Genomic DNA, 14,292 nt, shown 5'->3' on the forward strand with positions numbered 1-14,292 from the left:
GAGAGGGCAAACTGAACATGGGCCCCTTAGAAAATGAATCTGAGATGATTTTGGAGGAAAAGGAAATGGCAAAGGAGTTAAATATATACTTTGCATCAGTCTTTACAGTGGAATATACTCCGAATATCCCATTATATTAAAGAACATTGGGGGAGGACTTAAGAATCATAGCCAATACTAAAGAAGCAGATTAGACAAACTGATAAGGCTCAAGTTGGTAAGTCCCCTGGCTTGTCTTCTAGGATCCAAAAAGAAGTAGCTACAAAGCATGTGGATGCATTGATTGCAATTTTCCAAAATAAAAGCATTGGATTCTGCAAAAGTACCAGAGGATTGGAAAACTGCCAATGTGATACCCCTTTTCAAAAAAAAAAAAGGAGGGAGGCAAAAAGCAGGTAAATACAGACTGATTAGCCTATTGCTGGAATCAATGACTAAGAATACAATAGCAGAACATTTGGAAAATCAATTTCATCAAGCAATGTCAGCACACAAAAGAGAAATCACGTGCTGACTAGAGTTTTTTTGAGGACGTCTCAAAAGAGTGGATAGAAAGGAACTAGTAGGTGTGTCGTATTTGAAGTTTTGGAAGACATTCGACAAAGGTACCTCACAAAAGCTCAAGTCATAAAAACCAGAGTATTGGAGGTAGGAGAGTGGCATGGAGAGAGTGTTGGCTAATGGGCAGGAAACAGCCAGTGGGATAAGGGCTAGTGACTTATGACCAGTGGAGTTCTACAAGGATCACTACTGTGACTGCATCTGTTTACATTAATATATTAATGACTTGGAGGAAAGAAGTGAATGTACTGCAGCCAAAGCTGTAGATGACAAAACTAGGTGGTAAAGCAGGTTGTGAGAGGAATACAAACAGTTTAGAGAGATATTGACAGATTGAGTAAGTGGGTAAAAGGTTGGTGAATGAAGTATAATGCAGGAAAATGTAAAGTTGCTCAGTTTGGAAAGGAGAACAAAAGAACAGACTATTATTTAAATGGAGAAAAACTATCGAAAGCTGCAACACAAAGACTTGGAGGTACATGTAAATGAAATACAAAAATATGACACAGATGTAGCAGGGAATCAGGAAGGCTAATGGAACTTGTCCCCTACTTCAAGGAGATTAGATTATAACTGTAGAGAAGTTTTACTGCAACTGTACAAAGTGCTGGTGAGACCACATCTGGAGTGCTGAGAGCAATTTTGGGCCCCTTATTTAAGGGGAGATATAATTTCATTGGAGGCAGTTCAGAGAAGGTTCACAAAGAGGGATTATTTTAGGAGTAAATGCAAAGCAGGTTGGCACTCTACTCATTGGAATTCAGAAAAATGAAAGGTGATCTCATGACAGAGGAGTTAAACAGATATTTTGCAAACATGTAGGATTCTTAAGGGGTTTGACAGGGTAAATGCTGAGAGGATGTTTCCCCTCATGGGAGAGTCCAGGACAAGAGGACATAGTCTCAGCATAAATGGATGCCAATTTAAGACCCAGATGAGGAGGAGTTTCTTGTCTCAGAGGGTCGAGGATCTTTGGAATTTCTTGTCACAGAAAGCTGTGGGGACAGAGTCCTTATGTATGCTTTAAGGCTGAGACAGACAGAGTCTTGATCAGTAGGAGAATTAAGGGTTAGGAAAATGCAGGAAAGTGGACAACAGAAACGTTGGATCTGCCATGATCCCACTGAGTGGTGCAGCAGGTGCAAGGGGCTGAACAGCTTCCTCTTGTGCAATTTCTTCTAATCTTACAGTCTACTACATGGCAGCAGAGTGTTCAGTCAATGATCACGAGCCAGGCATTGGACATCTATATCAGATTTTAGCAAAATGATTAAGAAAAGGGGCAAAAACCACACTTCAAAGCTGACACGAAGCACAAAAATGCACCTCAATGGACCTTTGAAACAAAGAGTCATTATCTGGTCTCCTTCTCCAAATAATTTATTTCATGTACTGAAATTTGAAATTTCTTGCTCTCTAAACATTGTTCGGCCTGCAATCTTCAGGCCGGTAAAAATACAATACATCAACTTGCTATCATTTGTTTCAATCTTGGTCACGTCTCACACCCAGGGCTTTGGCCTTTTGAACTTGATTGTTCATTGAAAGTGGTTGGTCCCTGGCTAATGGAAGTAGGTCTTGCACATGGGACAGGGAAAGTTAGATGGATTGGACATCTTTAGTGGCACTGCTTCCTTCTTCCATACTGTGTCAATGGGTATTTGTTGCAAAGTTATAGAACATCATTTACTATATGAAACTTTTTTTTATTTTTTGCAGTAGAATTCTGAGGAGCATACTTGCAAGGAAATTACAGAAAGGTACCAAAAAAACAGAAAATTTATAATTGGAACTTTAGTTATCCTAATATAGGTCATAATTGCATGAAGGGCTGAGAGGGACCATAATTTCTAAAATATTTCAAACAGAATCTTCTACATTAATATGTTCCCAGTGAAATCAGGAAGGAGACAATGATGGACCTAGTTCTAGGGAATGAAGTGCATCAAATGGATCAAATGTCACTGAGGGAACATTTAGAGAACAGTGAACAAAATATAATGAGAATGTGACAAGCCATGAGAAAGAACAAGAGCAATCCTGAGTAAAAGTAGTAAATTGGGAGGCAGGCCAAGAATGATTTGTAATCTGAGCCCAATCCAAAGATTGGGAAGCAAGAATGTAATTCAACAATGGGCTGCTTTTAAAGACATTGTTGCAATACAGTTGAAAGACATTCCCATAAAGGATAAAAGGTAGGGCAAACAAAAAAGAAAATCAAAGAAAGAGTTTGTAAAGGAATTGGCAGCCAACATTAAAATCTGTTCATCCAGCCCTGCACCTTGTTGTCTCGGATTCTCCAGCATCTGCAGTTCCTACTATCTCTGATTCGATTAAAATCAATCCAAATGTCTTTTATAATCATATTGATTGTAAAGAGTGGTAAAAGGAGGAGGGGGCCTAATTAAGGGTCAAAAGGTGTTTTTTTTGTAAAAAGGCAGACAGCTTGGCTAAGGTGCTAAATAACCACTTTGCATCTGTGCTTACAAAGTCTGGACAAAGGATGTGGATGCTTTGGCGAGGGTACTGAAAAGGTTTACCAGGGTATTGCCTGGTATGGGGGATTTTAGCTGTGAAGAAAGGTTGGATAGACTGGATTTGTTTTCATTGGAATGCAAGAAGTTGAGGGGTGACCTGATAGAATTTTAAAAGATTGTGAATGGCATGGATAGAGTGGAAAGTCTGAGGCTTTTTCCCAGGGTGGAGGGGTCAATTACCAGGGGACACAGGTTCGAGATGCGTGGTGGTGGTGGTGGTGGGGGTGGGGGTGGGGGGAGGAGGAGTTTAAAAGAGATGCACGCATTTTTCTCACAAAGGGTGGTGAGTGCCTGGAATATGTGGCCAGAGGTGTCGTGGAAGCTGACGCAATAGCAGCATTCAAGAAGCACTTGGACGAATACCTGAATAGGAAGGGAATAGAGGGATACGGATCCTGAAAGTCAAGAAAGTTTTAGTATGGAAGGGTGAAATGTGTTGGCACAGGCTTGGAGGGCCGAAGGGCCTGTTTCTGTGCTGTACTGTTCTTTGTTCTTTGGAATAAGATGCTGCCCAAGTCATGGTGAAAGAGAAGGTAATAGTTATACTGGATGCACTGGAAATTGATAAGTAGGAAGAGTTAGAATGGGTAGCTGTTTAGCAAGTTGATGAGTCATTGGGGCTAGATGTGATGCACAGAGGGAAGCGAGGGTGGAAATTACACAGAGCACTGGTCAGAATCTTCTGATCTGATTAGGTGGTGATAGAGGGCTGGAGAATTGCAATTATTAAATCCTTATTTCAAAAAAAAAGTTACAAGGATAAACTCAGCAACTCCAGGCCAGCCAATTTAGCCTCTCTGGAGGAACAGCTTTTAAAATAATCATCGAGGACCAAATTTATGTTACTTGGAAAAAGTGGATTAAGCAAAGTAAGAGAGCACCAATTCATTAAGGACAAATTGTTTAATGTGTGATTGAGTATTTTTAATGAAGTAACAGAGGGGGTTGGGGAGCATAATGCAGTTAATGTTATGTACGTGGGCTAACAGAAGACCCTTGATAAAGTGCCACATAACAGATTTGTCAGCAAAGTTGAAGCCCATGGATAAGACAGACAGGGTCCGCACTGATAAAATGTTATTTGAGTGACACATACAAAGAACAGTGGTGAACAGCTTTTTTTTTGGATTAGTTGGAGGCTTATGGTGGGTTCTCCAGGGGTGAATAAGAAGATTCCGGTTTTGCATGACCTACATTAATTTCTTGTATTTGGGTGCACAGGGTATAATAAAATTTGAAAATATTGTGAACTGAGGAAAATAGTGGTAAAGTTTAAGAAGACATTAATAAATTGAACAATATAATATTACATTTTGGTCGAAAGAACAAAGAAAGGCAACCTAATACAAAGGATAAAATTTCAGAAGTGAACAGTGAGACATATGAGATGTACGTGCACCAACTGTTGAAAATTGAGATTGAAGTTAAAGGTACGTCAGAGCCTGGGCTGTATGAACAGAGGTAGCGAATTCCCTTTCAAGTAGTGAGTTCCAGAACCCCACCATCCTCTGACTGAAAATAATATTTCTCAAATCTCTTCAAAACCTCTAACAATCACCTTAAATCTATGTCTTCTGGTTATTGAAACCTCTGCTCAGGAAAGTAGGTCCTTCCTATGCACTGTATCTAGGCCTCCCAATCTTATACACCTCAATTAAATCTTTCTTCAGATTCCTTTGATCAAAATGTTCAGTAGAACACGAGAGCAAAGCTCAAGCATTTATTGATGTCATTCCAAACTAGAGACCAATTACTCACTGCCAATCAACCATAACCTTTTGTACATATAACCGTCAATAAAATGAAATCAATTCTATGAAGTTGATCATAAATCATCAAGGTTACTGCATCATCGTAAAATAATCTAACTGCATGCTTCAAAAAAATCGTCCAATTACCTTGCTTTTGTTACAGTTGGAAAGAATTTCTTTTTTCTTTTAAATGACGCCATATTACAACTTTCAGTTATTCATCACAATTTACATCAACAACAGTAGATTACCCGACAGGCTATCTGGCACAAATCAGACTTGAGCACTTCTTGGTGGGTGGGGAAAAACTGGGGAGGAGTGTAAATGGTTAACGAGTGAATTAGCTTTACCTTATGAAATGCGGGAGCGGAGGGATGTGGAGAGAAAACAGATAGGTATTATTAATCAAAATGGGATGTGTTTGTTGGGCCCAATGGCCTACACTTCCTTAAATTCTAAGGAATCACTGTGCCCAAAATTGTAAGCACTTATTTTTCTTTGATAGTGTAGATTCTTCAAGGTGAGAATGTTAGTACTAGGCATTAGAACTTTCCCCGTTTCAGCATTAAGCATAAACAAGTTATGCTCAATCACAAGTTCACAAAAGCACCCTCCCTCCCATTACACTACGTGACAACTTTTCATAACAAATAAACAGCAGCTCTGTGTTGAAGACTGATGGCTGTTACAAACTGGACTGACAATTCCTCTTCACACACAACCCTTCGGAAAAGTGCACTATAGGTTAGTGAGATTAAATCACATGGGATCCAGGGAGAGCTAGCCAATTGAGTACAAAAGTGGCTTGACAGTAGGAGACAGAGGGTGGTGGTAGAAGGTGGTTGTTCGGACCAGAGGCCTGTGACCAGCACTGTGCCTCAAGGATTGCTGCTAGGTCCACTGTTGTTTGTCAGTCATATAAACGATTTGCTTGAGAACTTAGGAGGTACGGTTTGTAAGTTTGTGAATGATACCAAAATTATTAGTATAGTGGGCGGTGAAGGTGGTTATCTAGAAATACAATGCGATCTTAATCAGGTGGGCCAATGGACTGAGGAGTGGCAGTAGCAGTTGAATTTAGATACATGCGAATTGTTGCATTTTGGTAAACCAAACCAGGGCAGGACTTACACAGTTAATGGTAGGGCTTTGGGGAGTGTTGTTGAACAGAGACCTAGGAGTGCAGGTACCTGGTTCCTTGAAAGTGGTGTCACAGGTAGACAAGAGGTGTTTGGCACGCTTGCCTTCATTGGTCAGAGCACTGAGTGTAGAAACTGGGATGTCATGTTGCGGACGTACAAGACATTGGTGAGACCACTTTTGGAGTAATACGTCCAATTCTGGTTGCCTTGCTTCATGAAGAGTGTTATTAAACTGGAAAGGATGCACAAAAGATTTACAAGGATGCTACCAAGGTTGGATGGTTTGAGTCTTAAGTAAAAGGTTGGATAGGCTGAAGTGTAAGAGGCTAAGGGGTGTTTTTTTTTTTTACCCTGCAGCAAAGGAGACAGAGGAGTGACCTTATAGTGGTTTATAAAATCATGCGGGACATGGATAAGGTGAATAGCCACAGTCTTTTCTCCAGGGTAGGGGAGTTCAAAGTAAGAGGGCATAAGTTTAAGGGGAGAGGGGTAAGGTACATTAATAAGAAAGGTTTAGAGGGATATGTGCCAAACACAGGCAAATGGGACTAATCGAGTTCAGGAAACCTGGTTGGCATAGACAATTTGGACCAAAGGGTCAGTTTCTATGTTGTATGACAATGACTCTAAAATTATTTCTGTGATCGGGGTAAAAAAAGAAGTCCAGGCCAAGCAAAACTCTATAGTCTGGATCAGATACAGTCAAGTGTCTTTGCAGTCTCTATTTGGCTCCTAGTTTCCATCCCTATTTATTAAGTTGGTTACTTCAGTCCAAGAACATTTTTATCGAAGACACAAAATAAGTTAACATCTGCTTAATTTCACAAAGAAGAACTTTGTACGTCAAGTAAACAAATATTCAGGTGGCTTTTTATGCTGATCTAAATGATCAACGGTAAGGAGATTTATTTTCAAAGAAAACTGAAAGTGGGCTTTTATTGATCTGGTATATTTGACATGACCCATGTTCCATTAAAGATTAAACTCCTGGCACAAAGACAGGCAAACTTTGCACCCACAGTTGAGAATAAAGATTTTAAAATGAATCAACCGCCATCACAGGTGGATTAGGTCTCAAGGAGGATGTAACGATATATTCATTTCAAGTAACCCTTTCTTGGGCAATACCACCCACCAAGCTTTCCATTCTTACAAGACAGATATGAAAATCAGTAGATGAATTACTCACCCTATCAAGGACACCATCTGTTCCACTATGTGCCTGCTGAACATTATAATAACAAATAGTTTCTGTGGGTTTTAAAAAAATCTTGTTAGTTAGGGATAAAATAGACACCGAAAAAATAAAGGTCACTTAAAGAAACAAGAAGGGATTTGCTTATTCAATTTACCCATAGAATTAGAGATAAATAAGATCCGAGACATGGATTTTTGGTATACTGGAAAGATGCAGCCATTCAGCCCATCATACATGTACTAGCTTCCAAAATTAGTTTTCACTTAGTGCTATGCTTCTATCTTTTCCCCCTAACCCAGTATGTTGTTCTTTCTCAGATAATAATCTAATTCAGTTTTAAATGATTCAACTGAACCTCGATTTATCACATATTCAGACAGTCAATTCCCAACCTTAATAGCTCAGTGAGAGAGAATATTTTTTCTTCTGTCACAGATTTAAACTCTTCCCAGAGGAAGCATTAATTATATTATAAGACAATGTGAACAGTTTCTACTTTATTGCAGTGAGACTCCAGGAAGGAAGACAAAGGCAAACAGCACATGTGGAGGTTTGGAAGAACAAGAAAAAGCACACTAACTGCAGTTACATCTACAAAGAAACAGGAGAAGGATTGAAGGTAAACAAAGTATAATTTATCAGACAACAGCATGTTATATATACACACACACGAGTCTGGGATTGGGTAGAATTGCCAACCCCACCTTCCATTTTACTAAATATCAAGCATAAGACATTCTCAATCATATTAATCCTAGAAATGTTGGTTACTACTCAATTATGGATAGACAAGACAATGGATTGACAAGACAATGGATTTTGGTCAAAATTTAAAATGAAAAATTGTCTTATTGGCTGGTATCTCCATTTTGGTTAAATTCTGAACTTTTGCTTACAATCTCTGTTAATCACTTTCGGTTATCAATCAGTATTTAGATTTATGAACTGACAACCATTTGAACCCAGAAGATACTGTCATTTGGTTGGACACTTGTGGTTTGCTGGAATTACATATTGGGAGATTCCAGATATCCTCCTCCGATAAAATTACATTGTTTTAAAACAAACAGAAGAGTTTTACTGTGCAGTAGCAATAAACAAAAACATGATTATGTTTGACCTCAGTGGGTAGAGGCCAACTTCTCCTTTCGGCAAGCTATCCAACCTTTTTTTCCCTTGGTACAGTTTTCCATTTGTTTCTATCTATATGCAATCTGAATCATATTTCTAAAACATGTACAGAGGGGGAAAGAAAGAAACCAATCTGTGCACTCAGCAGAATGTTAGGCAGGAAGGATATAATCCTGACAGGCAACAGTGAAGAAATAAGTCACAGGTGTTAGTTTGCCTTGTGCGTAACATTTATATAGTGCCACTTGCAACCTCAACATGTCCCAAATTATGTACTTTTCAAAGTAGTCATTCATCTAATGTAGGGAAACATGACAGTCAGTATTGCATATGGTGGGGTCCCTCAAATAAAAATGACACAGGTGAATCGACAATCACATCAATAGGAGGAAAATATTGTGGATGCTGGAAATCTGAAACAAACAAAGAACGCTAGAGAAACTCAGGTGGTCTGGCAGCACCGGTGGAGGGAGAAACAGAATTAACATTTAGAGTCCAGCATGACTGTTCTTCAGAGCTGAAACTGTTGGAAAGGGATTTTATATATGCTTTTGGCAGAGACAGAGGAGAAGCAAAGGGACAGATGGTGCAGAGGCCAAGAGAAAATTCAAAGAGGCTGCTAATGTTCGTGAAAGAGAAAGAGAGCTGTAGAATGTGTTCAAGTCCCACACACTCCAAAGGTGTGTAATAACATCTCTGAACAGGTTGATGAGGAAATATCTATGAGGATCTGAGGAGTTCAATACACATAGGACTAGTGCAGCAGCAAAATGAAATTTAAGAAAAGACTTGCATACAATGGTTAGTTGATAACTGGATAATTTAAAATGTCCTCAACGATAACTTTTTAAAAAATTTATTTGTGGCATGTGGGCATTGCTGGCTGGCCAGCATATATTGCCTGTATCTAGTTAACCTTGAGAAGGTGGTGGTGAACTGCCTTCTGGAACCACTGCAGTCCACTTGCTGTGGGTCGACTCACAATGCTGTGAGGGAGAGAATTCCAGGATTTTGACCCAGGACAGTGAAGGAATGACAACATATTTTCAAATTAGGATGATGAGCAACTTGACGGGAAACTTGCAGGTGGCGGTGTTCCCACGAAACTGGGGCCCTTGACCTTCTGGATGGAAGTGGCCATTGATTGGGAAAGTGCTGTCTGAGGATCTTTGGTGAATTTTTGCAGTGCATCTTGTAGATGGTGCACACTGCTGCTACCAAGAGTCAGTGGTGAAGAGAGTGGATGCTTGTGGATGTAGTGCCAACCAAGGGAGCTGGTTTGTCCTGGATGGTGTCAAGCTTCTTCAGTGTAATGGAGCTATACCCATCCAGACAAGTGGGGAGTATGCTATCACACTGCTGACTTGTGCATTGTAGATGGTGGACATGCTCTGGGGAGTCAGGAGGTCAGTTACCTGTCACAGTATTCCGAGCCTCTGACCTGCTCTTGTAGCCACGGTGGTTATGTAGCGAGTGCAATTAAGTTTCTGATCAATGATGACCCCCAGGAAGTTGATAGTGAGGGATACGGTGATGGCAATATAATTAAATATCAAAGTGTGGTGGTTAGATTGTCTCTTATTGGTGATGATCACAGCCTGGCATATATGTGGCGTGCAGGTTACTTGCCACTTGTGAACTCAAGCCTGGATATCGTCTAGATCTTGTTACATTTGAACATAGACAGCTTCAGCATCTGAGGAGTCACAAATGTGCAATGTTCAGCACCAATCATTAACAATCTTACGATGGAGGGAAGGTCATTAATGAAGCAGCTGAAAACGGTTGGGCTGAGGACACTGCCCTGAGGAACTCCTGCAGACAACTCCTGGAGTTGAGATGACTGACCTCCAACAACCACGATTATCTTCCTGTGTGCCAGGTATGACTCCAACCAGAAGATTTGCTTCCGATACCCATTAATTCTAGTTTTATTTGGTCTCCTTGAAGCCACACTTGGTCAAATGCAGCCTTGATGTCAAACTCCTGTCACCTCACCTCTGGAATTCAGCATTTTTTTTCTATTCATTTGTGGGATGTGGGCGTTGCTGGCTGGCCAGCATATTTTGCCCATTCCTAGTTGCCTTCTTGAACCACTGCAGTCCTCCTGCTGTGGGTTGACCCACATTGCTATTAGGGAGGGAATTCCAGGATTTTGACCAGTGACAGTGAAGGAACAGCAATATATTTCCAAGTCAGGACGGTGAGTCACTTGGAGATGGTGGTGTTCCCATATATCTGCTGCCCTTGTTCTTCTAGATTGAAGTGGTCATGGGTTTGGAAGGTGCTGTCTGAGGATCTTTGGTGAATTTCTGCAGTGCATCTTGTACACACTGATGCTACTGAGCATCGGTAGTGGAGGGAGTGGGTGGTTATGGATACAGTGCCAATCAAGGGAGCTACTTTGTCCTGGATGGTGTCAACCTTCTTGAGTGTTGTTGGGACTGTACTCATCCAGGCAAGTGGGGAGTATTCCATCACACACCCGATTTGTGCCTTGTAGATGGCGGACAGGCTTCAAGGAGTCAGGAAGCGAGTTACTTGCCGCAGTATTTCAAGCTTCTGGCCTGCTCTTGTAGCTACTGTGTTAATGTGGTGAGTCCAGTTGAGTTTCTGGTATGATAACCCCCAGGATATTGATAGTGGGGGATTCAGTGATGGTAACACCATTGAATGTCAAGGGATGGTGGTTAGATTGTCTCTTACTGATGATTGTCATAGCTTGGCATTTGTGTGGCGTGAATGTCACTTGCCACTTGTCAGCGCTAGCCTGGATATTGTCTAGATCTTGTTGCACATGAAATTGGACTGCTTCAGTATCTGACGAGTCACAAATGGTGCTGAACATTATGCAATTATCAGCGAACATCCCCACCTCTGACCTTATGTTGGAGGGAAAATCATTGATGGAGCAGCTGAAGATGGTTGGGCCTATGACACGACCCTGTGGAACTCCTGCAGAGATGTCCTGGAGCTGAGATGATTGACCGCCAACAACCACGACCATCTTCCTATGTGTCAGATCTGACTCCAACCACTGGAGAGTTCGCCCCCTGATAACCATTGATTTCAGTTTTGCTAGGGCTCCTTGATGCCACACTTGGTCGAATGCAGCCTTGATATCAAGGGCTGTCACACTCACGTCACCTCTGGAATTCAGCTCTTTTGTCCATATTTGAACCAAGGCTGTAATGAGGTCATGAGCTGAGTGGCCCTAGTGGAACCCAAACTGGGAATGACTGAGTAGGTTATTGCCGAGCTGCTTGATAGCACTGTTGATGACACCTTCCATCACTTTACTAATGATCGAGAGTAGACTGATGGAGTGGTAATTGGCTGGGTTGGATTTGTCCTGCTTTTTGTGTATAGGACATACTTGGGCAATTTTCCACATTGTCAGGAACATACCAGAGTTGTAACTGTACTGGAATAGCTTGGCTAGGGGAGCGGGAAAGTTCTGGAGCACAGGTCTTCAGTACTATTGCCGGGATGTTATCAGCACCCACAGCCTTTGCAGTATCCAGTGTCTCCAACCGTTTCTTGATATCATATGGAGTGAATCAAATTGGCTCAAGACTGGCATCTGTAATGCTGGGGACAACTGGAGGAGGCAGAGATGGATCATCCACTTGGCACTTCTGGCTGGAGATTGCTGTGAATGCTTCAGCCTTATCTTTTGCACTGATGTGCTGGGCTCTTCCATCACTGAGGATGGGGATATTTGTGGAGCCGCCTCCTCCAGTGAGTTGTTTGATTGTCCACCACCATTCACAACTGGATGTGGCAGGACTGCAGAGCTTAGATCTGATCCGTTGGTTGTGGGATCGCTTAGCTCTGTCTATCACTTGCTGCTTTCACTGTTTGGCGTGCAAGTAGTCCTGTTTGGTGGCTTCACTAGGTTGATACCTCATCTTCAGGTATGCCTGGTGCTGCTCCTGGCATGCCCTCCTGTACTCTCCATTGAACCACGGTTGATCCCCTCGCTTGACGGTAGTGGCTGAGTGGGGAATATGCCGGGCCATGAGGTTACAGATTGTGCTGGAGTACAGTTCTGGTGCTGTTGATGGCCCACAGCACCTCATGGATGCCCAGCCTTGAGTTGCTAGATCTGTGCGAAGTCTCCCATTTAGCACGGTGATAGTGCCACACAATACGATGGCGGTTGTTCTCAATGTGAAGGCGGGACTTTATCTCCACAAGGACTGTGTGGTGGTCACTCTTACCGATACTGTCATGGACAGATGCAACTGCAGCTGACTGATTAGTAAGGAGGAGGTCAAGTATGTTTTTCCCTCACCACCTGCCACAGACCCAGTCTAGCAGCTCTGTCCTTTAGGACCCGACCAGCTTGATCAGCTGCTGCCGAGTCACTCATGGTGGTAGACATTGAAATCCCCCACCCAGAGTATATTTTGTGCCCTTGCCATCCTCAGTGCTTCCTCTAAGTGTTGTTCAACATGGAGGACTACTGATTCATCAGCTGAAGGAGGACGGTATGTGGTAATCAGCAGGAGGTTTCCTTGCCCATTTTTAACCTGAAGCCATGAAGCTTCATGGGGTCCGGAGTCCATGTTGAGGACTCCCAGGGCAACACCCTCCCGGCTGTATACCACTGTGCCGCCAACTCTGCCGGGTCTGTCCTGCCGGTGGGACAGGACATATCCATGGATGGTGATGGTGGTGTCTGGGACATTGTCTGTAAGGTATAATTCTGAGAGTATGACTATGTCAGGCTGTTGCTTAACTAGGCTGTGAGACAGCACTCCCAGTTTTGCCACTAACCCCCAGATGTTAGCGAGGAGGCCTTTGCAGGGTCGACAGGGCTGTTTCTGCTGTTGTCTTTTCCGGTCCCTAGGTTGATGCCAGGTGATCCGTCCAGTTTCATTTTTACGTCCATGTTTGAACCAAGGCTGTAATGAGGTCAGGAGCTGAGGGGCCCTGGTGGAACCCAAACTGGACATCAACTCGGCATAATGGATTAGAACACTTCTTTAAAGCTTGGAGATGGTGGGAACTGCCAATGCTGGAGAATCTGACATAACAAGGTGTGGAGCTGGATGAACACAGCAGGCCAAGCAGCATCAGAGGAGCAGGAAAGCTGACATTTTGGGTCTGGACCCTTCTTCAGAAAGGGTCTTCTGAAGGGATTAGGTTTGAATTTAAGCTCATGTGAACAAACACAGTAAAGTTCAACCAGTCCTTTGCTACACCTGAGCACAGTAGGGCCAAGGAGGAGGCAATCGATTTCAAAATCATAACTCAAAATCAAAACGGAGGTAAACAGTGAATGCATATTTATGCTGGTGAGCAAATCAGTAACAAAGGACTTACATTCTGAATATACCATCACCCTCCCTGCACAATGTGACATTATGTAGAAAAACAGCTAAGAAAGTACATGTCCAAGTCTGAAATGTTAGTTCTCAGGATGCCATATCAACTAAGGTATTCAGATCACGAAGACAAGTCCACAGCACAAAACATTAAACAAGCTTAATGTCAGAGCAACACATGAAAATATTTTATAATGGTAATTTTATTTTTTCCCATACTCAAATACCATGGTCTTATGAATAAGTGTTATTCACAATGAGTGTTCTTATGAGTTCAACTGTAGTGTCTGAGTTATTCTACCAAAAGAGTGCTGACTGCAAAAAGGTCAGTCTGGAGTAGGAGTAGGTGGCTAGAAAGAGAAAATTAGGGACTTAGCACAGAAAGGAAGAGGAGCCCAAATCAAGGAAAGCCATTCCAGGTTGCTACTTAACAAACCCAAAGCAGCAATTTACAAACAGCACCACAGAAGTTCAGGGACAGACTCAAGTCATGGGTTCAAGATGGACTCTGACACATCAAAAGCTCCAATATCCAGCTGCTCAAGCTATTTACTCAGTTGAATGTTGAGTTAGAATGAAAGAAAGCTTAGGAAATAAAATCTATCAAACAACTAAAAGCAAGTTTACAGATTGAATAAA

General features: G+C 42.0%; 1 protein-coding gene across 1 annotated transcript in view; it reads right to left on the bottom strand.

Annotated features, from left to right (window-relative positions):
- The window catches only part of vmp1 (vacuole membrane protein 1), an 88,802-nt gene that overhangs the window by 14,974 nt on the left and 59,536 nt on the right, over positions 1 to 14,292 (bottom strand). The window contains exon 7 of the mRNA XM_020534604.2: positions 7,181 to 7,242. Coding sequence (XP_020390193.2) covers positions 7,181 to 7,242 — 62 coding nt within the window. The remainder of the gene's footprint in view (positions 1 to 7,180; positions 7,243 to 14,292) is intronic.

The sequence above is a fragment of the Rhincodon typus genome, chromosome 26 (assembly GCF_021869965.1).
Source record: "Rhincodon typus isolate 14 chromosome 26, sRhiTyp1.1, whole genome shotgun sequence".
Classification (NCBI taxonomy): domain Eukaryota; kingdom Metazoa; phylum Chordata; class Chondrichthyes; order Orectolobiformes; family Rhincodontidae; genus Rhincodon; species Rhincodon typus.